The 25,783-nt window shown below is 41.2% G+C and overlaps 2 protein-coding genes across 2 annotated transcripts in view; one reads left to right on the top strand and one right to left on the bottom strand.

Annotated features, from left to right (window-relative positions):
- Positions 1-14,660, bottom strand: part of Nln (neurolysin) — a 91,188-nt gene extending 76,528 nt beyond the window's left edge. The window contains exon 1 of the mRNA XM_028783837.1: positions 14,464-14,660. Coding sequence (XP_028639670.1) covers positions 14,464-14,504 — 41 coding nt within the window. The 5' untranslated portion in view covers positions 14,505-14,660. The remainder of the gene's footprint in view (positions 1-14,463) is intronic.
- Positions 14,661-14,894: 234 nt separating this feature from the next.
- Sgtb (small glutamine rich tetratricopeptide repeat containing beta) overlaps positions 14,895-25,783 on the top strand; it is a 32,286-nt gene continuing 21,397 nt past the window's right edge. Inside the window, exons 1-3 of the mRNA XM_028783810.1 lie at positions 14,895-15,000; positions 16,069-16,193; positions 23,083-23,186. Of these exons, the coding sequence (XP_028639643.1) occupies positions 16,094-16,193; positions 23,083-23,186 (204 nt within the window). The 5' untranslated portion in view covers positions 14,895-15,000; positions 16,069-16,093. The remainder of the gene's footprint in view (positions 15,001-16,068; positions 16,194-23,082; positions 23,187-25,783) is intronic.

Here is a 25,783-nt window from a genome sequence, read left to right as displayed (position 1 = left end):
CACTGCTCACAAGTCTGCTTGCACACTTAGCACACAGCATCCCTTAGGCTGCTCTCCATGGCACTGCTCACAAGTCTGCTTGCACACTTAGCACACAGCATCCCTTAGGCTGCTCTCCATGGCATTGCTCACAAGTCTGCTTGCACACTTACACACAGCATCCCTTAGGCTGCTCTCCATGGCATTGCTCACAAGTCTGCTTGCACACTTAGCACACAGCATCCCTTAGGCTGCTCTCCATGGCACTGCTCACTTTCATTACATTATGGGTCTGCATGATACATCTTTCCCTGAAAGTGTTTAGAAAAAAATGCTTCTGATAATTCTGTTTATTAAAAGATTCACATTATTATTTTAATTTATGTGCATCTATGTATGCCACTTGTATACAGATGCCCTCAGAGGCTAGAAGAGGGTATCAAATTCTCTGAAGCTAAACTTACAAGCTGTTGTGAGCCACGGACTGTGGGTGCTGGGAACAGACCTCCAGTCTTCTGGAAGAGCAGCAAGGGCTCTTGACCACTGGACTTTCTCTCTAGCTTTCCTTTACCATAAATGCCAGACAGCCCATAGCAGGATACTAGACTGACCCAATGCCCTTTCGACTATTTTTTTGTCTTTAATTGCCTTCTTCTTTTACCTCTGCACATTTATTCATTTATTTTTCAAGACAAAAATCTTGCTATGTAGCCCCAGGCTAGCCCCCAATGTGTAGAATTCTCCTACTTCAGCTTTCTGAACTCTGAGATTACATGTATATGCCAATATACCTGGCTATTATTTCATTCATGTTAATATAATTTTAGGTCAGTAATCACAAATGCAGTTTGAAAGAAGATATATTTGAGAAGGAAGAACAAATTTCAGTAAGTAGATAATGCCAATCTGTTTCTGGAAAGGGCCCATGTGCACAGTGCCTTGCGGGTAACAGCACCACATTAAGGTTTATGGGACAAGAGAATGATGTTCTGGAGTGCACACACAGCTTGTAACCAGCCACGTTCCATCATCCACCATCTCTGAACCTTTACAGCACGTCAGTGTTGGTAAGAGCATTTCCGATGGACGGTTACACATCTTTCTGACTGGTGCTGGGTCCTTTTATACTCCAGCTCAGGTTTGCATGCTTCTCTTCTTTTCAGCTAAGTCCAGGCTGTTAGGTGGGTGTAGCACTTTTGGCACAAGGAGCTAGATTTAATACAGTAGGTATGAGATATGCTCTAGATATGACCTCATCATCATGGTGTCCTTGGGCTAGGTACTTTTCCCACCACATAGTCGAAACTGCATGCCATCACTTCTTAGTTTGACCAACTAGAATCTGACTCTCCCGGAAACAGACAAGTGTGTCCTCAATATCAAGTACCTCTCGAGTCATAAATGTCCAGAGAGTCTGGCTCCCCTGCCTGAGCTGACCCCAGGCCCATCCGAAAGAGAGTTGCCTTCTGCTCCTTCTCAGCTTGATTGCTTCTGACCCAGTATCTCACAGACTGCCACTTCTCTCATATCTAGGCCAACAGATTTAGAAGAGCTCTGCTTCTGGAGAATCATTAATTAGACTATTGCTTTACAGAGACTATTGCTTTACAAAGACTATTGCTTTACAGAGCTATCAACTGTGTCTGTAAGAGACTAGGTGACTCTGAATACCTCCAATGATGACTGCAGAATATGACAAAGTTCCCACTTCTCATTTATGGCTTCATCTCTGCCTTGTACCCACCCTAGGGTATACCCAAGATTCCTTTGTATCCAAAGCTTGAGCAAGCTACCAAAAGCCAGCTGACTACTGCATATTATTGCACTCAGTATTTATAAGTGTATAACTAGATTTCTATTGGCTAATTAATACTTACACATAGTAATTTCCCTTGGCAACTGGCATTTTGGTTAAAGAAATTTAGAACCAGTCACTTCAAATAGTTTAAAATATCTACTTCCTACTCAAGTTATACTTACTTATATCCAAATTGTCAATACCATTTGCCAAATCTATATGCTTATTAGATATTAGCAGGGAATATTGACTCTCCAGTTACTTTTACTGATGCTACCTTTTCACTCATCCACTTAATGATAACATTTATTCAGCATCTACTATGATATAGTACCATGCTAAATGTTAGACATCAAAGTGAACAACAACAGAAAGCTGGGTTCCTTACCTTAGACAATATCAACCATTTTAAGCAATGACTGGGCTAGGAAAGTCCTTACAGGATTCAGAGGAACCAAATTTAGCAGTAGTCAGGTAAATTCACCCAAAGCAGTTTGAGCTAAGCTAAGACTCACATTGTCTCATAATCTATCTTAGAGATCTATTTATTCTATGACTCCTGTGAGTAAAGTGAGGGCAGAGATAGTTACTGCCTTGTCTAAAGTTTTCCTCATAATTTAGCTCAGTAACACATTTCAATCAACCATGTTATAAGCAGATCTTTTGAATGCTGTAAACAAGTGACAGGTAGAATTTATAGAATATATACTGACTATACAGAGCTTACACTGAATATAAAAATAGTACACCAAAGTAGAGCGTGGTGACACATGCCTGTAATACACATAGTGAGATTTTTCAGAATGAAAGGAAGAAGGAAAGAAGGAAAGAAAGGAAAGTTCAAGAGGCAAACAGGTAAAAGATATTCTGATGGTTAATCTTGGTTGTCAACTGGACTACATCTGGAATTAACTAAACACCCAAGCAGCTGGGCACATCTGTGAGGACTTCTCCTCACTGGATCATTTGGAGGTAGGAAAACCCACCCTAAATCCAGATCTTCGGCAGAAGAAGACCTACCCTAAGTTTGGGCTCCACCTTCTCATGGCAGTCTATATAAAGGATATGAGAGAAAGACATGCTTTTTGCCTGCTCACCTTTACTATCATTGGCTAGCTCATCTACCCTGCTGTTGACAAATTTCACCATTGGTATTACAGTGTACTTCTTTGGATTCAGATGTAAGACCAGCTGACACATCCAGCATCTTATATTGAATAACTTGGATTCTTGGACTTTCCACTGGGAGAGCCACTGTTAAATGAGCTGGACCAGAGCCTGTAAGCCACTCTAATAAATCCACCTTATATAAATATTCTGTTCCTTTAGATAACCGTGACTAACATAGAATAATATGAACAAGCATATTGTACAAACGACAAAGATCATCAGATGCTAAGACTTAACAATAAATGTATAGATGTGACACATGTTTCCATTTATAAGCACTAACCAGCAAAAAAAGCCTCTATAACAAACACCAAGAGTTGTTTAGAGTGGCAGACTAGTGGCTACTCATCAACAGTGTGTGGGGAAAAGAGAGACAGAGGATCAGCCGATAAAGTTGGGGATCTATCTATCTATCTATCTATCTATCAAAAAAAACCCAAAACGTAAAGACCCAAGAAAAAGAGAATGGATAAACTTTGGAAGTGTCATACAACCAAAGATTTCCAGCAGTAGAAATAGTGAAAATGAACTGTGACCACATGACTAGTTTCACCAAGTAAACCTAAATCTTGGATAGCTTGGGGCAACATGCTTTTTGAGAACACGTATAAAGGGGTTTACAAAAGAAGCATGTGGGGCAGTGGTTACCTCTAGGGTACAAAAAGGGACATGGGTGAAAAGAGGCAGGGGAGGGACTTAAACAAACTAGAAATATGCTTTTGTATTTAGAGGCACATTTGTTTTTCTTTGAGATGGGGTCTCTCTGTGTAGTCCTGGCTGTCCTGAAACTTGCTAATATAGATCAGGCTGTACTGCAACTAACAGAGATCCACCAGTCTCTGCTGGTGGGATTAGAGGATTTTGTTCATATGGTATAGTATCCTCAGAGGCCAGAAGGTGTTAGATTGCCTGGAGCTGAGTTTGAGGGATTGTGGGATGCTGGAAGTCTCTAAGTGCAGAATCCGCTCTTAACCACTGAGCCACTGCTCTAGTTTCAGCTTCCGGGCTTTTGACTTAAGTGAATGGTTATATCAAGGTAGAAAAGAGCAGCCAAAGATCAAGTCTACAGGGGAAAACTGTGAAGCGGATTTAGGACAAGGCAACAGTGAGAATAAGCAGCATGGCAAGAGTTCCACAAATTCCCTGTCCATTGACCAGGTGACTGTGAGACCCGGAAAGGAGCTGCTCAACCAGGGAATGCAAGCTAATGACTCAGGTGCTCCTTGTGCAAACACAAAGTTTCTCTTTTTCCGTACAGGACAAAGAAGACTGTGAGCTACTACAAAGAACTCCTAGGAGAATTGAGAAGACTGAGAAATAAATTAAGTTCACAGTAAATTCTAACTTGGGCCTGGGAATGGTGACACTTGGGAGTCAGAGGCCAGCCTGGCCTGCAGAGTGAGTTCCAGGACAACCAGGAACTACAGAGAGAAACCAGGCTACACAGAGAAACTTTGTCTCAGAAAACCAATAAATGAACAAATCCACCAACAAACAAACAAATAGAATCTAATGATACAGCCCTGAGAGTATGGGTATTATGAATTTTTAGAAAGTAGGATTCATCAAAAAAAATGTGGTTATTTTAGTCTCTGCAGCTCTGCCTATAATACAGAGCAAAATATCATTCCTCTTCTTCTTTCCTAGTTAGCTCTCAGAAATATTCCAGCTCAAAGGTTGGAGAGATGACCCCAGTGGCTGAGAGCACTAGCTGCTCTTCCAGAGGTTGCAGTTCCATTTCCAGGACCACATAATGGCTCGCTACCATCTGTAACTCCAGTTTCATGGTATCTGCCACCCTCTTTGGGCCTCCACAGGTACTTCACACACGTCTGCAGATAAAACACCCATACGCATAAACAAAACCAAGTATCTCAGTGTGGCTTGAAATAATATTAGGGTTCCCATTTTAATGTCAAGTGGAGGAACTGGATAACCTCAGATTAGTGGAGACAGATGCATCTAAGTTTGCTGGGTAAATCAGAAACATGGTTTTGTAATTTGGAGATTCTTTTCCACTTTGTACAGACTCTATATTGATTTCCTTTGGTTTTAAATAAATGATTAGAAGTCTCAAAATATCAGTCTTCAAAACAGTTATAGTAGTAGCCTCCCTGTAATCCCAGCATGCACAAGACAGAGGCAAAGGCTTTGTGCAGTTGGCAGGGGTTGGGGCAAGGGCAGCAGGAGGTATGTGGCAGATTTGAGGCCAGACTGGTCTTTATAGTGAGACTCAGTTAAAAGAAAAAAAAAAGTCAACCATTACAATAAATGATGTAAATGCATCAAGTGCCACCACTCCCAGGCCCAAGATAGAGTTTACAGTGAACTTAATTTATTTCTCAGTCTTCTCAACTCTCCTAGGAGTTCTTTGTAGTAGCTCACAGCAAAAGATAAAAGTAGGGGTCTGGAGACATGTCTTAACAGTTAAGAGCACTTGCTGATCTTCCTAAGGACCCAAGTTCAGATCCTAGCATCCACAATAGGCAACTAACAACCTCCTGTACATCTATCTAGTTCTGGGATATCTGACTCTTTCTTCTGTCCTCAAATATACCACTGCATATGGCATATATAATAGACATACATACACATAAGTAAATAACAAAAAAATCAAGACAAAAGTATTAGAGAAATTGTAAACAATTGAAGATTTTACTATCTTGGAGTGGAGAAGGGCTTTCTAGGCATGGGACTAAAGACATAAGTCATACAGAAAAGGAGTGTTACAGCTGACCCTTTCAAAATTTAAATTTTTGTAGAGCAAAGGCAAAAATGGAAAAGGCAATAGTAATCCATCTCAAAGTTCAAAGTAAAAAAAAAAAAAAAACTGAAATATCTACCAAGTCTTGACAGTCTCAAATCAAAACCTTTTCAAATAAAGAACTGTCAACTCACAGACATAAAATAATAACTAATAGCAGACATAAAAACAATAAATAACATTCACTAAAATGTCATTATATGACAGTGCAGTTGTAGTGGTTTGAGTAGGAATGGACACTAGAGGCTCACAGCTTTGAATGCTTGTTTACCAGGTAGTGGCAATATTTGAAAAGATTAGGAGGGGTGGCTTTGTTGGAGTAGGGGTGGCCCTGTTGAAGAAAGTGTGTCATTAGGGGCACACTTTGGGGTTTCAAAAGGTCAAGCCAGGCCACTAAGTGTCTGCTCTTCCTCCTGGCTGCATATCCAGATATAGAACTCTCAGCTACTTCTCCAGCACCATATCTGCCTGCATGCCACCATGCTCCCCACCACGATGACTAAATCTTCACACTGTAACCCAGCCCTAATTTGCTTCCCTCTATAAGAGTTGCCATGGTCATCATGTCTCTTCATGGCAATAGAACACTGACTAAAACAGTGGTGGACTCAGTTTTTCCACTCTGGAGGCATTCACGTCTAGGATGTGAGTTCACTGCCTTTCCAATCAGGAGATAGTCCCTTCCCTTTTCCTTGAGTTTCCTCTGGCCTTGGAACTTGCTTTAGCTAATATAATGTGGTAGAGTTGACAGTGATCCATTACCACAAGTCTTATATATGTGAACTCTCTCATGGAACCCTGCTGGATAAAAGATGATACCAGCACATGCCTGATGGTTAGGTGTACAAAGACCAGAAAAACTGCCCAACTATTGCAGAGGCTAGTTCACAGTAATAAGCACTGTAGTTGGTAGGAAGTTAATTACAAAGTACTACTGCTGCAACAAGAACCTGTCTAGCCAGGTACTTTTCAAAGTGCCTTCTATTTCTCATCTCTGAATCTTAAGCATGAATATACTTTTCTTTGTCCTATCTCCTGCTCACAACCTGATGTTAACTTCACCCTAGTTGCAACAGGCTCCTTCACTGTCTCAAGCACACGAGACACATCACCGCTTCGGCCTTTTCATTTTCCAGTGTTTAGAATGCTCAGCTCCTGGTAGTTCCACAGCACAATTCCCCATTTCTCTTGGATCACTGATCAAATGTCACCTTCTGTCTGGGTCTTGCCTGTTCATTATCTACAATTTCACTCCCAGCAATACTGAATATCCCACTTTGCTGCTCTAAAAATAGCAAAACATGGTTTTCTTTTTAAAAATCTAATGTTACATATTTTGTTTTTTTTTCACTATATAAGGCAAATTCCTCCAATGTAAGATTTCTGTCTGGTCTGTTCACTGCTGTGTCCTTAGACACAGAAGATTAAAAAATTAATACACCCCTAAATTTTTGGTGACTGCAGATACTGTCCAGCCATCGGTCCACTTACTGACAAGGAGACAGTCACAGCCTAAGACCACAGTGCTGATAAGGGAAAGAGTCAGCATACAAACTCAGGCCTGCTGGATCCAGACTCTAAACACTAGACATGCCCTTTGTAACACACACCCCGTGGCATGTGACTCCGCACCCAATACAGGCTCGTTTCCTTGGATATTCATATCTTTAATATAGGTGTTTCTTCTCACAAAAGGTTTCTTCTCACAAAAGTTCTGTGCTTTATCTGAACCAAAAGATTATATTAGAATTTGAAAAAGAAAGGGGATTTTTTTTGATCAAAGTTAGTGGTGAAAAGACATCCCAACAAAAATTCCCACTTTTAACTTCTTTATAATCTGTTTTGCACAAATAATCTTAGTTTAGCTTTTGATATTTGTGCCTTCAAATCATTTCTTTATTGCACATTTTTTTTTTCCTGGAACCACTATCTTAAGACTATGAAGGTTAATATGTGCTGGTCTTAGGGGTGCAATCGCAATTTTATTTAATTATACGATAAGACATGTAAAAACTACTTAATTTATGAATAATGGTGCATTGACTTTCTAAGATTTTTTTATATGATTAACTTCATACACCAGAAAACAAATTACTTTTTCTGTTTCTATACCACAGTCTTGAACTTGACAAGAAATTATAGTCACTTAATAAATCATCATAGGAATATAAGAAAATTCAAGTTATATATTAAGAGAAGTTTCTACTTACTGAATTGGTAGGGATAAAAAGTACTTAAATGCTGAGGTATTAGTGAAAGTGTAAAGAAACTACATTTATATATTCTGATGGATTGTTATAACTTGGATTTTTTTTCTGCACAGTGTATAAAGGTGTTTGTACGTACACTCCTGTGCTTATGGAGGCCAGAGGCCAATGTTGGACTTATTTTCTGTTGTTTTCTCACTGAACCTGATGCTGACTAACTCAACTAGACTGGCTGGCCATGGAGCTCTGGAGATCCACCTATTCCCTGAGTTTAGCCTTTACATAAGTAGGATGTGCCAAGTCCCTCATGGCCACTGTGGAAGGGGCAGTGTGACAGTTTTTACCCTTGGAGCAGAGCCAGCAGGGTATAGACCTCCACGAGTGTCTGATGGTTGCTGTAGGCATGAGGCTTGTTTATATAATAATGTACATAATTTACTTTATGTTCCTCCTTCTGAAAATATTCTCCCTGCCAAAATTAATTATTCCATGATGATTAGAAACAGCACAAGTCCAGGAGGTGAGGGTGTATCTAATGTCCTTAGCAAAATGTGACCTTCAGGACAGCACTTATGGCTGTAGGAAAGAACTCTGAAAACACGAGTTCAAGATATATAATTTCTCAAGTATGCAAAATATAAGGATGCAATATAAATTGTAAAGGAGCTCCATTGACCTAAAATAAACAAAGGCAACTGCACTATGAACCAGTCAGAAATATATTAAAGAAGAAGATAAAGAGATTTGGGGAGTGATCACAGGGCAAGATCCCACTCAGCTAAGTTTATTGTTTGTGCTTACAAAGACAGGCAGATTCCCGAGTACAAGGTCAGCCTGGGTTAGAGTTAGTTTAGACCCAGGCATGGCAGAAATGGTGAACTCAGAGCAGGTTCTCACACAGCTAGCTTATTGTCTGTGCTTACAAAGGCAGGCAGATCTCTGAATCCATTGCTATGTTAATAAGAATGTACTGCTCTCTTTTCTAAGAATCAAGGGGCTAAGGTCATAAGATGCTGATTCATGGGATAATCAAAAGGGAACTGGGGGGGGTACAATTGAATTGATATGCAAATAATAGACTGGGCTTTGGTTTATAAGAACTGATTTGTCTGGATATCACTGGAGAGGTATCTTGAACAGTACACAAAGCTGTCAACTTATACCCCACCTTACTGACTTTAAGTTGTTTCTTCTGCTGTTCCTAAACACGTCTTCCTCAGAACCCCTCTCCATGCCAAGGCTGGTCCTTGGCAGCAGAGGATCAAGCTCAACTCCTCACGCATGGCAAGCACTTTTCTTTCTAAGTCATCTCCCCAGCCTGTAAATATTTTTTTAGAAAAGACTATGATAGGGACCAAAGTCCTGAAACTAATGTATGCCCTTTGATTTACAAATCCTATTTCTAAGAGCTTACACTAAGAAATTAAACGTTTGAGAAAGACTTATTAAGAACATTTAAGCTTGGCATGGTACATTTGAGAAAGACTTATTAAGACCATTTAAGCTTGTCATGATAGTGCATTTAAATGTAATCCTAGTACTAGAGAAAGAAACAGTAGGATGCGAACAGGAGGATGCTAAACGCTAAGTTTCGGGCCATCTTAAGCTACAGAGCAAATTCAAGGCCATTGAATTACATAGTGAGACCCCTGTCTGTCTCCCTCCCTCCCTTCCTCTCCCCATTACTCCCTTTCCCTCCCCACACACACCACGAATAGGACATGTATCAAAGTGGACATAGCACAGTGTTAAATGCGAGCATGACAACAACTACAATATACAATCCAATCTCTAGGTTCCTGGGCTGTTTACTGACAAGAAATAGAACCTACACTCCCATCAACCATCCTACCTGCCAAGCTGTCTGGGAACAACATATAGCTGCCCTGTCAATAGGAAAGAAAATATGTAACTACCTCTGTGAAATAAAAACCTGGTCCAGATATGCCTAAGTGTCAGAGTAAAGACACTTAGGGGGCTAATTACAGTTTAATTGAGGGCTTTCTTACAGTTTTAGAGGCTTGGTCCATTATTAATATGGTGGTAGCCAGGTATAGTGCTGAGAGCTATCCTGATCCAGAGATGAGGAGTGGGTAGGAGAGAGGCTTACTGCCATGGACTTTTGAAACCTCAAAGCCATATATATTTCCTCCTTCCAGGCCACACCTACTCCAACAAGGCCACACTTTCTTTTTTTTTTTTTTTTTTTTTTTTGGTTTTTCGAGACAGGGTTTCTCTGTGTTAGTTCTGGCTGTCCTGGAACTCACTCGGTAGACCAGGCTGACCTCGAACTCAGAAATCCGCCTGCCTCTGCCTCCCAAGTGCTGGGATTAAAGGCGTGCGCCACCACCGCCCGGCTCAAGGCCACACTTTCTAATCCCTCTCAAATAGTGCCACTCCCTGCTGACAAAGTAGTTAAGTATGAGCCTATGGGGGCCATTTTTATTCAAACGACCATAGTGACTGTTATCTATGTCTTCAAGTGACAGCAGAGTTGATATACTTACAGTAGATTACTAATACTAACCACTACCATCCCCCCTTCTTTGAGGTAGAGTTTCACTCTGAGACCGAGGATAGCCCGGAACTCACAATTTTCCTCCTCAGTCTATCACATGCTGAGATAGCAGGCACTTACCACCATACTTGGCATATTACTAACTTCTAAGAAGATAATAATTTTATGGCTTTTAATATATTTCTTTGCATGCATGAATGAAGAGTCTGGATATAATATATAAGTAATTCTCTACAGTTAGAGAGCAAATAATAAGGTCACAGGTTTGTACAGTGGACCCTGAGACCAGGTCAAGGAGAACATAAGGTGTAGAATCGTCCATAATACTGAAGCTTATAATACGATTTTTGCTTCATAGACCTTTGTGGTGGTAATAAAATCAATGGTGGATAAAACTGTTGCCATCTTTGTACTTAAAACTATTACTACCATTGGTAGACAAATTCAAGGACTCACACTCATGCTAAAAAGAATCTCAGTTGCACTTTAGGATACACTTGTACTAAGTACTGTTTATTAAGTCTTGACCCTTCACTGTGGATGTATGGCCAGGCACATACACATCACTTCTGAACAGGTGTTCCAGAGGAACTGACTGTGCAAAGCACAGCATTTGTGAAAGTGAATGAACTGTGAGCCAAAAATACCTTCTCTTTTCCATTTCTTTTCATGAACTACCCTTCAATTTTTAAAAAAAAAATTAACAAACTTTTTTGATACTGGGTTTTGCAACATACCCTGGATTGGCCTTCAACTCTTGATTCTACTGTCCCTGTCTCCAACGCTCAGATTACAGGAATGAGCTGCTATACCTGATTATAATACTATTTTTAATGACAAACAAATCAGAATTATTCTGCTTGTCCAGCTAGTGGTAGTCTATGGGTTCAATTCCAGCATATCAAGAATTCACACTAGGAGGTGTGTGAGGCGAATCATGTTTCTTATTCTAGCAACTTGGAGGCTGAGATGTGAGGACCATGAATTCAAGGCCAGAATCACTTTATATAGCGAGACCCTGTCTCAAAAGCACAACAAACAAAATAGCAAGTAAACAAACAAATAAAACTATCCCCAGAAAAGTAATATTGAGACTGTCATTTCAAAGAAATATATGAGGATGTATGTCATTTACTAATAAAATTCCAAGTTTCAAATGAAAACTAGAAGTTTGGAAAATTCTATCCACTACAGTGAACACTTGAAGACTTCTAATAAAAATGGATGATAACCCCAAGGAATGTAACATTTGATAGTATGTAATAAAATAGGCCAACATCAGAAAAACTCCATAACCCAGCCACTAATTCCCAAATGAACTGTGACTGGCATTTCAAAATTATGCAGAGTACCCTCTCAATTTAAAAAGAAAGATATACCAAGTGGATTTAATATAGCAGCATAAGAAGAGTCCAGTGCATAGCATTGCCTGAGGATCCAGCTATACCACTCCTAGGCATATACCCAGAAGATGCTCTAACATATAACAAGGACATATGCTCCACTATGTTCATAGCAGCCTTATTTATAATAGCCAGAAGCTGGAAAGAACCCAGATGTCCTTCAACTGAGGAATGGATACAAAAAATGTGATACAGTTACACAATGGACTATTACTCAGCTATTAAAAACAATGAATTCGAGAAATTCCTAGGTAAATGGATAGAACTAGAAAATATCATCCTGAGTGAGGTAAGCCAATCACAAAAGAACACACATGGTATTCACTCACTGATTATTGGATATTAGCCCAGAACCTTGAAACACTCAAGATTCAACTCACAGGCCACATGAAACACATGAAGAAGGAAGACCAAGTGGGGGTGCTTAGGTCCTTCATAGAAGGAGCAACAAAATACTCAAGGGAGCAAATATGGAGACAAAGTGAGGGACAGAAACAGAAGGAGGGGCCATCTGGAGACCATTCCACCTGGGTATCCATCCCACGTGCAGTCACCAAAGGTAGATGCTGATGTGGAAGTCAGGAAGTACATGCTGACAAGAGCCTGATATAGATGTCTCCTTAGAGGTCTGCAAGAGTCTGACATATTCAGAGGCAGATGCTCACAGCTAACCATTGAACTGATCATGGGGTTCCCAATGGAGGAGTCAGAGTGAAGACTGTAGGAGCTGAAAGGGTTTGTGGCACCATGAGGAGAGCAACAATACCAACCAACCAGAGCTCCCAGGGTCTAAACCACCAGCCTGGGAGCACTTAGGGAGGGATCCATTGCTCCAGCTGTATCTGTAAGGGAGGATGGCCCTGTCAGGCATAGGTGGGAGAAGAGATCCTTGGTCTCATGAAGGCTGGACACCCCAGTGGGTGGGAATTTGAGGGTGGGGAGGTGGGAATGGGGGGGTAGGTAGGGGCACATCCACAGAGAAGTAGGAGGGGTGATGGGATAGGGGATTCCTGGGCTGGGAGGGGGATGGGGTAAGGGGACAACATATGAAATGTAAATAAAACATCCAAGAAAAGAAGAAGAAGAAGAGTCCAGTGGTACACACTCCCAACTCCACTCTGCAACTCACCCTTTAAAAAAAAAAACACACCATCTGTTTGGGTGTGACATCAAATAACAACCATGGTTACCTTAGAAAGCTATTAAAATATTCTCTTTCTACCTATATATGAATGTGAAGTAAGATTTTCCTTCTTAAACCAAAATAAAATGGAGAAACACCTTAAATGTAGAGGTATATGTAGTAATTAAGCTATTTTGTATTAAGTCACTCCAGCATCCACTGACAAGATAAATGGAAAAATATGCATATAATATGTATATTACTATTCGATAAACATTAATCTTTTATGAATGTCCTAGTTTTAATTGTGTATGGTTAACTATCAGTAGATATAATCGACAAAAACAAAATTAATGCTCCTAGGTTTTTCAGCAGTTTTTAAAAGGTAAAGGGGTCTCAATACTAAAAAGTTAGAGAGAAGAGAGCTAGCTGCTTCATAATGGAAATTTATTCTCTCTTCTTGCTTTTCCATTAAGTGAAAAAAAGAACTTCATTTCTAGGTACAGCTTCATTTGACAGCTTTACCACTTCCAGCCTGGAGACAAGGAATCAACAAACCCTGCTCAAATAATAGTCACAGTCATCAGGTGAACTCTGCAGAACCACTATTGTCCCCTGGGTGCACAAGGACTATGGAACACAAAGATCTACGCAGATGAGTGGCAAAGCACAATAGAAAACTATGAAAAGCAGAAATGCTGATGGTTAAAAATAGTTTTGTGCACATCTACAAAAACTACAAAGTTCTTTTTTCCCCTGTTGAACTTTCACATGAAATTTCAATGTAAGGCAGATTTGGCAATGGGGGGTGGTGGCCGCTTTGTTCCCGAAAACCGGCATATCCGTGCAAAGAATTTAATTCTCTCACCATTTTGCTACTGGTCTGTTGCGGAGGGGTGTGGTTAGAGCGCTAGGAAGCAATTCAAAGCCGCAGCCTAGGCTGCCCCAAACCGTGTTCAAGCAACAATTCTGGAGCAAGTCAGTTTGCCAGATTAAGAGACCGAATGTTTTAAGGAAGGAGGGAGATAAAAATGAAGTTAAAAAGCAAGGACGGAATAAGTATCAAAACCAAGGCGGTCTCGGTGTATATTAAACGCCTGGACCGCTAACAAGTGCATGAGGTGCCTACGAAAATGCTTCATTTCTGGATTCCACAGCTGCGGCACGTTCTAGATCAGGTCTGCAGTTCTGAAGGGCGCGTCCGCCTATCCTTCGCTATTTGTTCTGGGTTGGGTCTGTGAACCACCATTCTCACAGACTACGGCTGAAGCAATCCCAAACAAAGGGGAAAGGATGGCCTCCTGAGGGAAGCGGGAAGGGAGAGGTGGCCCCAGGTTGCTGCACCAGGTGTCCCTACGGAGTCCATCAAGCAGGCAGAGGGAAAGGACAGTCTCAGGGGCATCACGGGTGGGTGTAGTAGGGTTGCACCAGGCCCCACGGCATTCGCGGACAGACGACCCCACCCTGCCCACGGTCAAGGTTAGCCCGCCCACTAGAGTACCTGTGGAGGCCTCGCAGAGCCGAAAGGCACAGGGTGATCATGGGCAGGCCGGGAGGCCGGCAGCAGCTGGCGCGTGGTCCTCCGGCTTGTAGGTGCAGGAGGCGGGCAGAGGAGTCTGCGGGCCCGGAAGCCGAGAGTGGGCCAAGCTGAAGAGACCAGATCTCGAGACTGAGGCCGCTATCCCGCCCAGCGCCCTCCCACGTGCTGCAGGCCCACACGCCTACGCCGTGGCCCCGCCCATCGCCCCGCCCCGCATCCGGCTCCGGCCCCGCCCCGAGCCCTGCCCCGCCTCCACCCCACCCCTCCGTGCCCTGCTCCGCCCCTGGGGCGGATCCAGCAAGCCCGGTTGTCCGAGAGCCCTGCGAGCAGCCGGGTGGGCTGAGGGGGCGGCGGCAGCTTTGGAGCCGGGGAAGTTTGGGAGACGCGGTCCCCTCTGCGATCCTGAGCACCGCTCAAGCCCGGAGGACCGCGGGGGCAGGCGGACCCGCTTCCCGAAGCCCCCGGGCCCGCAGCCGTCATCTCGTGTCCTCTTGGCTGGTAAGGGGCTTCTTTCTGGAAAGGGTGCGTCTCTCGCAGCCCCAGATGGAGGCCTGCACCGCGTACCCCCTGCAAACACCGTATGGGCTGAGGCAAAGCCGGGATGCAGCGGGGAGGGAACCATGGGAGTGGGAGGTAGATGTGATTGGAGATGTAGGAGGGGAAGCTTGGAGGAGGTTGGACAACTCCCCCACCCCCATTCTGTTTCCCTCTTCTGCCCCGGGTCCTTAGTCAGTATGTATAATAACCTCTCTGGCCTAGAGACTGGATTCGCCTTTAAAAGAAGTACAAAGCTAATAAACATCCTAGCGGCGGGTACCACACCCTGGCTGTGAATTAGGAATCCCGGGGAGCAGATTGCTGATACGATTTAGTGGAAATAAGCCATTAATGCCACCTGGCCCTGCGCCACTGTTTGGATGCATAGTATTCCATGTGAATGAACGCGGCCAGGAGCTTCCAGCTTGTCCACGAGAGCACAGCTACTGCAGGCAGGGGCAGATCGGTTTGTACTATCTGTCGGGTTTTCTGACGGTGATTTCAGACCAGTGTGCTGATTAAATAGAAACGCCGCTTTTTAACAATAACACTCAATGGTTGAATAACCTTTCCACCGAGCCTTGTCCTCAGCAAGTAACTCTCAACCTACAAAAGTAGTGGAGTATAAATGATTAATACATTAAAAAAAAAACACCTCTTGGAATAGAGGAAGATGCTCACTGTGGCTCACATTCTGAGTCAGCAGTACGAAATCTGGCCTTTCAAGGGTGATTCTCCATATGTCTGCACTCCTATACTTTCTTGTGTCTGTATCATATACATTGTTAAGGCACGGTGAGCTCTAGGCTTTGCTACACATGTTTTGAAAAGCTGTCTATTTTACTGATGCAAGCTTTAACGTAGTTTAATAAAGCTGGGTTTGAATGAACATGTGGAATATATCACTGTAACAACTTGTGCTTACATGACCCATTAAAGAGAGAAAAGTAATCAAGGTAATGAATATTTTTGCTTTTATTGCTTTTAACATAGTGGATGACCCTTGATAGTTTCTTCTTCTTTTTTTAGTCAAGGAGATATTAAAGCGTCTAAAATGTCGTCTGTGAAGCCCCTAGTTTATGCAGTTATTCGTTTCTTGCGGGAACAAAGTCAGATGGATGCATATACTTCTGATGAACAAGAAAGTTTGGAAGGTAGGTACCTATTCTTTGTGTCATAATTGTAAAGAAATATTAAAATAGCTACAATCCAAAGCTTCTGATTTTTTAATAACCAAATCAGAATATTTTTGAGAGGCTTAACTAGAATGTTATTTCCATTTTCTGGGGCTTGTTTTAACTAATAAGAAATAGGACTATTTATTTACTGAAAAGTTACTGTCAGAAGTATGTAATTCATATTTTAGGGAAGTTTTTGTCACGGGAACATTATTCCCATTGAACAGACTAGGAAATTAGATTATTTAAACAACAGAACAGCTACTATGTAACAAAGCTGATGTTTAAATTCAAATTTATACTTCAAAGATTTCCCCCTTTTCCCTAATAGCAGAGGATCTTATTCTGAACATATGAAAATACCTTAGTCACTGCAATAGCACCATGTTTAAAAGAGAAAAAAAAAACCTAAGTGATTATACCGTTACTGAGCTCTAGCAAATGGTACTTTAGAGAATGAGAAGATTCCGCCCTTGTTTTCTGTGAGCTTGAAATCTTGGATTCAGTAATCTGTAAAGCTAAGCAGGACTGGAGGAGAACCATGCGCTTCTTTGACTTCATTGCTTCATGTTTATGCATTATAAAATTTTAACTCAGCATAGCCATGAGAAGACAAAACGATATAGACAGATAGGCTTGTGAAGGTTCAGTCAGCCTAGCTCACTTGTGGTCTGAAGACTTAATTATCACAGTGAGAGCTCACTGGGGAGAGCGTCATAAATAGCAGGATGGTTGGAATTTCCTATCTCCAAGCTGCCTCTCCTAGAGAGGGGGCTCATCTATGAATTCTGTCTACTTTGTTTGTAGCCATGCTTTACGGAGGTGTAAATCAAAGTTGGGCATTTGTGCCTCTGGTGAAATGGTGTCTTTCCAGGTGACAGTGAGAGGAGCAGATGAGGCACAGTGGGAGGACATTGCAAATTAGCCTATTTAATCTAAAGGTCTTTTGTCCTCCCTGACCATCAGACCTGGGGAAAGATAAAGGTAGTTTGGCTATCAAAGGAAAGTCTTGGTTGTAATTGCTCTGCAGCAACAGAGGAAGGCAATCACATAATAAAAAGAAGATATTTCTCTTCTAATCTAAGGCAGTATGATGTTTTTATGAAGCAGAAAGAAAATCGAGAGTATTTTAAAAAACCAAGATGTTATGTCCTATTTTTAGAGTGGCACTCAGCCAAAAATATGTGCCTTCAGCTGTTTGTTATATATGGAGTCAGAAATGGTGCCAATTGTTTGTGACTGACCCCTATTTTTGACTCTGTGAGTCTAATTTAATTGAACATGAAATCACGTGGAGGTGTCTGCCCACCTTCGAGACATTTAAAAAAACCTTGGGAAAGGATCAGTTGTTGGAGCAGCAGCTTTTCCACTGTGTGGAGCTGTGTTTCACCAGCTTTGCTGTTTATTCCCAGAATTGTTGTCCTCTGTGACGTCACTTCTGTTTGTTGTGGTTTTGGGATACCATCAGTCACTCTTGCAAGCATTACTTAGTCCTAATTCCTTCCAATCCTGACAAACTCCTGGGAAATTCTTGTCTTTCTCTTCCACTGGCCTCTTGGGCTTTTCCGCTCCTCTGATCGCACCCACTTGGTTACACTGTAGATCAGCGTTTCTGAATTCAGAGGAGTTCTATAAAGTCTGGAGGCATGTTTGCATGTCACCTTCTTTGGAGAGGCTGATATTATGGCCTCTCATGGGTAGAAGCCATAGATGATGCTAAACTCTTGACAATGCACCAGACAGCTCTTGATAACAAGAAATTATCTGATCTAAAGTGTCAGGGTGATGAGATTTAGAAGCCTTTCCTAGACTGTATCATCCCAAATTGTATTCCAGCAGCCATCTCGGTTCTCAGCAGTTTCCTTCCTGGCTTCTACTGCCTGTGTTTCTAGCATACTTCCTCCCGGGTCCCCAACAATGTCCCCGAACAATTCTTCAGCCAGCCTCTCCAATCTGCTGATCCATACTTTTCTCTACCTCTTTCTTACTTGTCTTAAATTCTGTGGTGAATAGTAACGATATTTTCCTGTATTATTTCTCCTGTCTTGAAATAACTGAACCTTATTTAATTTTAACTCTCTACCCACTCACTCAGTGTCTATATCCATTTGGCTATAAATTGATGGAGCAAAATGGACAAGTTTGATGGCTGACTATATCGACTCATAACTGTGCACCTCAAACAGACCTTTAATGCTGCTGGGTGATCAGAGTATTTGTCATTCATTCATTCATTCATTCATTCATCCATTCATCCCTTTACTGTCCTACATGGCCATTTTAATATGTTCTTTCATCTTCTGAATCCCCAAACTTCATTTTCAGCCGTTACCCTTATATACTTCCTTCACCATGAAAGGAAGAAAGAAAGAAAGAAAGGAAAATAAAACAACATCTACCAGCTTCTACCCTCTGTACATTCCCTCGTTGTCAGTACCCACGTGCTTTGCCTCGCTGCCTGCCTATTGCCATAGGTGAACTAGCTATATTCCCTTCTCAGAGAAATCTCTCTACTGGCATATCTTGTCCCATCCCCTCTCACCATCCAAGCCTTCACTGCAGTTTCTTCTCCCTTTTGGCCCATGTCATCAGATTTTCCCTCCACTGAATCATTTTCATCCAATCATAAACATGCCACCAACTCCTCTTTCATAAACAAACAAGCAAACAAAAAAAGAGACAAAGAAAAGTGAACAGGGCTGGAAAGATGGCTCAGTGGTTAAGAGCACTTGCTGTTGTTCTTCTAGAGGACCCAGGTCATGTTGAATGGGAGATCTGATGCCCTCTTCTGGTCTCTGCGGGTACTGCATTCATAATTGGTATTTTGTTTTACACACAAACATACATAAATGAAAATAATTGGTGAAGGGAGGCCTAGGGAGATGGCTCAGTGTTTTAGCACACTGGCTGTTCTTCCAGAGGACCTGAGTTCAATTCCCAGCGTCCACACGGTGGCTCACAACTGTGTTTAACTCTAGATGCAGAGGATCCAATGTCTTCTGACCTCTGAAGGCATTGGGTACACATGTGCTGCACAGAGATATATACACACACCCATACACATAAAATACAACAAAAATATTTTAAAGTGGATATTCTTGTGGTTCTGCTGAGTCCCCCTTATTTGATTTTTGTCTCCCTTTGTAACAAAGCTATTTAAAAAGAGTTGTCTATACTTGTTTTTACAATTCTCTTATTTCTGAATTTAAAAAAAATTTTAGTCCCTTTTCGCCATCTGTTCTGGACTCATTAAAGGTATTAGTGATTTCTGTGTCTACTTAAACAGTTCTTATTCCTTATCTGCGTTTTTTTGTTTGTTTTTTTGTTTTTGTTTGTTTGTTTGTTTTGAGACAGGGTTGCTCTGTGTATCCCTGCCTGTCCTGGAGCTCACTCTGTAGACCAGGCTGGTCTCAAACTCAGAGATTCACCTGCCTCTGCCCCCTCAGTGCTGTGATGAAAGATGTATGCAGCACTGATGGCCCTCATCCTGCTCTTCAGTATTTTTCTTCTAGAACATCTCCTAATCCCCTGCTTATCTTATCTCATCTCATCTCTCATTCTTTCTCTCCGTGGATGAATCTCTTTTTTCCCTGACCTATCACGCTCAGAGTTGACCACTTGGGTTGTTTGTCTGTTTGTCTGTCTGTTTGTCTGTTTGTTTTTGCCATTATCTTCACTCAGTTCTTTGCTGAGAATTTTTAGCTTATTTGCCTGACCCAAAATTTCTGTGCTGATAGTTCTCAGCACTATACCCCCAGTGAAGCCCTTTCTTCTGAGCCCAGACTTCTATATCCAGCTGCCAACCACACAGCTCTGCTTGCATGTCTAGTACGCTTCTCAAAATTAACATTGCCGAAACTGAACTTGCAGGCTTCCCACTTAACGTCTGTTCTACCCACAACTCCCTGTCTTAGAGAGAGCAGCTCCAGGGTTTCTGAGCTTAGGCCAAAAACATGGGCATCATTCCAGGGTCTTGTTTTTCTCATACTCTAGATCTAGCTGTTAATAAATCTTGTTGTCTGTGCCTTCAAGAGTCAGTCTGTCTTTCTTTCTCAAGGTCTTGTTGTGTATCTCTGGCTGGAACTCTCTATATGGACTAGGTTGGCTTTTGACTCATAGACATCTGCCTGCTTCTGCATCTTCAGTGTTGGAAATAAAGGTGTGCACCACCACACCAGGTCTAAAAGCCTATACTTTCAAAACACGTCTTGAGTCAGAGGTTGGGGAATATAGTTCAGTCACAGAATGCTTGCCTGATGTGCTCTGGTGTATGCAAGTCCCCAGCACTGCAAGAAAAGCAAACAAACAAAACCATAAAATGCATTTTTGAATCTAACCACCTTTTACCACTTCCACTGGTATCTTCCCTGTTTCAAAGTGGTTGTTGCTTGTTCTACTGTGATAACCCCTGAGTGGTCTTTCTTCACCTGGTCCGGCTCCTTGGACTATCCATATTCAAACATTTCTTAAGGCTATGGCAGATTTCTGTTCTTCTTATGCGGAATCTTGCCAGGACTCCTTGTGTTACTTAGTCATTGTATAAAGAATCTATATAATCTGGACATATTGTCCACCTACTGTTTTTCATTTATTTTCAGCCAAATTAGCTTCCTTACTGGGAAGGCACCAGATTCTTGTGCCTAAAGGCTTTTGCGCTGGCTGTTTCCTTGGCCTGGAATAGCCTCTCCTCATCCCTACCTGCTGCAGTGATACCACTTCTATCTCCTCCAAGTCCTTGCCGGATTTTTTTCTCAAGGAGGCCTAGCCTGGACTCTTAAGTTAAATCTGCAGCCAACATTCCTGCTCAGCTCCTGCCCTCCCTATCCTCCTGGCCCCTGTTTCTTATTGCAGTTCTCTTCTCAATCCCTTCTCCAAGAGGTTAAGGTCCTGTTCACTGGTATAGCAAGTATCTAGAAAGGGGCCCAACACATGATAGATGTTACATATCTGTATCTGTTGCATTGGATTCCATAATCCTGGCCTTGCACTTAGTTGGTTTGTATCTTGGTTTCTAAGTCTACTGGGAAGACTACATCAACCCCTCCCCATAGAACATTTATGAAGTGACTCCATCTTGTTTCTTTAGCTTAGAAGTTCTGGGGTCTGGTTTTGTTTTTGTTTTTTTTTTAGTTAATGACTTGTTTTTGTTCTCTTGATCTCTTTTTGCGCCTGTGAACTTAGGTTTGGGTTTGGCTGTTTAGGTTTTGGCGGGCAGGAGAAATGCTCTCTAACCCGGATCTGATCATTTACATTTCCTTGTCTGATTTTTGACTGCAGAAAAAGAAGCCATCAGATCCCATTCGTTGACCATCCACTACTTACCAGACTCTAAAGTCAAAGACAAATAAAATAATAGGCCCTGTTCTCAAAGAGATGGCCTAACATGAAATATATGCATGCAGACCATCTGGCATACAGTGATCTTTCCAGTAATAGAATGAACTCTATAAACTACAAAGAATGACAGTCTGGTCCAGTGGGGAGAGTGCAAGAGTAAACAAATACATGTGCATTTTATATTATTGTATTTTTGTATTTTTTGTATTACTGTTAAGTAAGTGCCATAGCAAGGAGAGGGCATTTACCTGCAGTCCAATATTTTAAATGCAGCTTCATCAGTTTGGGAGAAATAGAAAAGGAGAAGGGCACATTTTAATAGTTCTAGCTACTGAAAGGGTCAAAATATCAAAACACAGAAAAGAATAGAAGTATAGGGAAACAGATTATTTTCTCCCTAAAAGATACCTTTACTTCTTATTGCTGAGAACTTGGTGATTTATTCAGGCCTGAGAGTGGTAGTATTTATTTTATGGCAGGGATACTTTTCTCTAGACTACAATTAATATATAAGATATCTTTTAAATGTCTCTTAGAACGTACATGAATCTATCCGGCAGTGTTGGGAGGGCAGTGGTAGGGCTGGCTCTTGTCTGGACTCCGCAGTTGAGTGGGAGACCACCCAGTTCCCTGTTTCTCTCTCTAGGCTGTTCTCAACATTCCTACCAGTCGTTTAGTTCTAAACACAGACAGCTATTTCCCCTCACTAAATCCTTGAAAGTCCTCCATTTCCCAGTAGCACAGAGTCCCACTCTTTAAAAATGTCATTGAAGCTGCCTTGTGATCTGCTGGCTTTGATTCTTACATAATCTCCATTTGTGTCTTTGCATCAGTCCGTACCTTCCGCTCTTGCTGTACCAACCAGTTATTTTGTCCTCCACCAAAAATAGATGAGGCAACTGTCATCATGCTAAATATTTTGCTTTATAATATGGACAGTGATTTGGTTTTCCTGTTATGTTTATTGCTGTCTCTCAAACATTTTAGAACAGAACTTTATACATAGTAGGCACACAGTAAATTTGTATATGTGAATGAATACTTTAAAACAGACCTATTTTCATGATTCTATGCCAAGATTAATATTTAGTAGCTGCTTCAGGCCAAATATTAAGTTCCTCTTACTAATCTTCATCAAGTTGAAATTTTGTTTTTCACATATAAAAGATGTTGTTCACATATAAAAGATGTTTTGTTTAATGCATTGGTAGTTAATTAGATATTGGTATTGGAATGTAAGATGTTAATGATATTCTCTTCTTTCTGGTAACCTTCAACAAGAATATAATGTACTGTGTATTTTCAGAAATTATACTCTAGCTAATACTTTTTAGTGAGAGATAAGAGATTACTGTCTTTCTCCAGTAGCTCATCTATAAACAGAAATCTTTATGCAGTTGGACCAATTAGTTTTCCTTATGTTCTTTGACCATAAACACTAATTTACCATAGATTACATTTCTATAAGGAAAACCAGAAGGCTGCTTTGTAAAGTTGCTAATTCTTGCTGCCTTTGTTTTATTTCTAGTTGCAATCCAGTGTTTGGAGACGGTTTTTAAGATCAGTCCAGAGGATACACATCTGGCAGCTTCACAGCCTCTGACAGAAATGTTCACAAACTCCGTCTATAAGGTCTGTAGCCATGTTTTTCCTCATTAGTATCTGATACAGGTATGACACAATTTTATCTTGGGTTCTTAGTAGTTGAGGAACTAGGTCTACAAATAGCTTGGGTAGAAGAGAAATAGGTGTTATGGATATATTATTTAGGAACTAAGATATACCTCACTTAATGTGTTCTAGACAGTCATGTTAGCAGCTGTTCTTACATCTTCACCTTGCCTACTTTGAAGTTCTTTATAGTTTATTTTTAAATTTCCAAGATCTATGGTGCTGGAGAGATTGCTCAGCAGTTAACAGCACATGCTTGTTCAGGAGCCCCCGGGGTTGTGTGCCAATGCCCTAGTTGGGTGCTGTTGTTTTATGCTGTGGTTGTGCTTTGCATAATGAAAGGTTTGGGAATGATGCTGTTACAAGAAGTGTTAGCTCGCTTCAGGTGGGTGTTACTGACTCCACTTTTGGCCGCACTCTCTACCCCTCTGTTTCTGGAACTTGTCGGGAAAGATGAACTCGTATGATAAGATGTAGGGGTTACACAATCTGCTCTCCCTTTTGTCTTCGTGCTTTGATTACGATGCACTCTTTGTCTTTTTCATTGTGTCTGAGCTTGTGGCTTCCTGAGACGCCCTGCTTCAGTCACCAAATAAGACCATGTTACATTCAGGTTTCCAAGGGCTGACAGCACTTGGAATATGCTTGCTCCTTAGCTAGTGTCTCCAGTGATGTAGGACTGAAGACGTCACAGGTGATGACCATTGCTAATGTCTTCCAGGAACCTCCAGTTGACATTTACACTCTATTTGACCAAAGCTCTGTTGCTGTAGCTCTCCTGTTGTTACTTACTTGTGAGAGATTTGTTGTATGCTATTTTACAATGTAAATTGGTTGAGGCTGACTCCCTGTTACTTCTTCAGGGTGTTAATTGTGGTAGCATCATCCCTGAGGACCCAGGTCTACCCCTGTGTGGGTCTGTGGACTGTGCTTCTCCCCATCATGTTAACTCTACAGCAGAGAAAGTCTAAAGTGTGCCTGAGGCAGCCTTGACATCGTTAGGATTAGTTTGTCTCATCAAATGCACTTGAATGTGGTATTGACTCTAATTTTAGAATTCTGCTTGTTTCTTTCTGCCCCCATATATTTTGGTTTATACATATGCAAAATGGACTTGTTCCCTTTATTTAAAGTATGTAACACTTGCCAACACATTTATGCTGCTCAAGCTTAGTAAGTATGAGGAAGTATTCTTCAGTGTAAAACTGTGATGACTCCATCTTAAAAATTAAGGGGTTGGAAAAGAAAATAAATTATAATCAAATTTTCAGTATGCCATTTTTTCTGACCCAAAAGATTTATTTTTTGAACTTAATAAACTGTGTGGGTTTGCTGGAAGCCGTGGAGTGGATGGAAGATGAGTAGCTTCTATAGAGCAGTAGCGACTGTGTCTTGACCACAGTTGAGCACTGACGGAACGTGAGCGTTCCTCTGTTTCTGTGTCTTAATACCTTGTGCTCCAAAGAGAAGGCTTTCTGCCATTCTTTGTCAGTAAAATACCTGTGGGTATTTGTTTCTTATTGGCAAAGTACATTTCCATGTTCCATTTATCAGTTTCCTCAAAATCTTAGTTCAGATGAAGGATTACTGTATATTTTAAATGCAGTACGTTGGAACAAAAGCTGCAAGTTACTCTGGTTGTTTTTTTTTTCTTCTTCAGTATTGTTGATTTAACTTCAGAGTGAAGTTAAAAACAATATGATTTTTACAAGGTCTTCCATAAATGGAAAGACACAGATGTTCTCAGTATCACTCAGAGCACACAGGAATGTTGAGTTTACTTTAGAGGCACTTTTGGTTTGAAACTTATGCCTAAGAGTTTTGAGGATGGTAGTAGGTACTGGTACAAAATTTCATGCTGTTGTTCATCTCACCTATTATCTTCTATGTGATTGTTGTTTAAAATGCTGGATAATACAGAAAGATGTAAGGAAGAGACTAAAAGTTTTATTTCCAAATATTACTACTGTTAACTTTTAGAACACACCTTCCCATCCTTAGTGTGTGAATCAGTGTGTGTGTGTGTGTGTGTGTGTGTGTGTGTGTATGTGTGTATGTATGTATGTGTGTGTATGTATGTGTGTGTATGTATATGTGTATATGTATATGTGTGTATGTATGTGTGTATGTGTGTGTGCATGGATTTTTGTGTGCCTTTAGGTGATCACATTATGTATCTTTTTATTGATAAACAGTATAGGTCTTTTTATTGATATACAATATCAAGATATATGTCTTAGGATAATAAACACACTGCTGTAGAAGTTTCTACTTCTGATCTTGCTCTTTGTATATTAATTCCACATTTCACTCATGGAGTGAGATTTCTGGCTTTGGGCAAAGAAAGCTGGATCTGTAATTCCAGCTCCAAGGCAGGAGGATCACAAGTTTGATGCTTGCCTGGGCTATCATGTAGGTTCAGAGGAGGTCTAGACGTCCTAGTTGGAAAGACCCTGCCTTGAGGTAAAGTGAAAAGCACAAAGCCATCACTGGGTGCTCCAGCACAAAGCTATCACTGGGTGCTCCAGCACAAAGCCATCACTGGGTGCCCCAGCACA

Source organism: Grammomys surdaster, unplaced genomic scaffold (assembly GCF_004785775.1).
Source record: "Grammomys surdaster isolate TR1022 unplaced genomic scaffold, NIH_TR_1.0 99, whole genome shotgun sequence".
Taxonomy (NCBI): domain Eukaryota; kingdom Metazoa; phylum Chordata; class Mammalia; order Rodentia; family Muridae; genus Grammomys; species Grammomys surdaster.
This window is presented reverse-complemented; position numbering and strand designations above follow the sequence as displayed.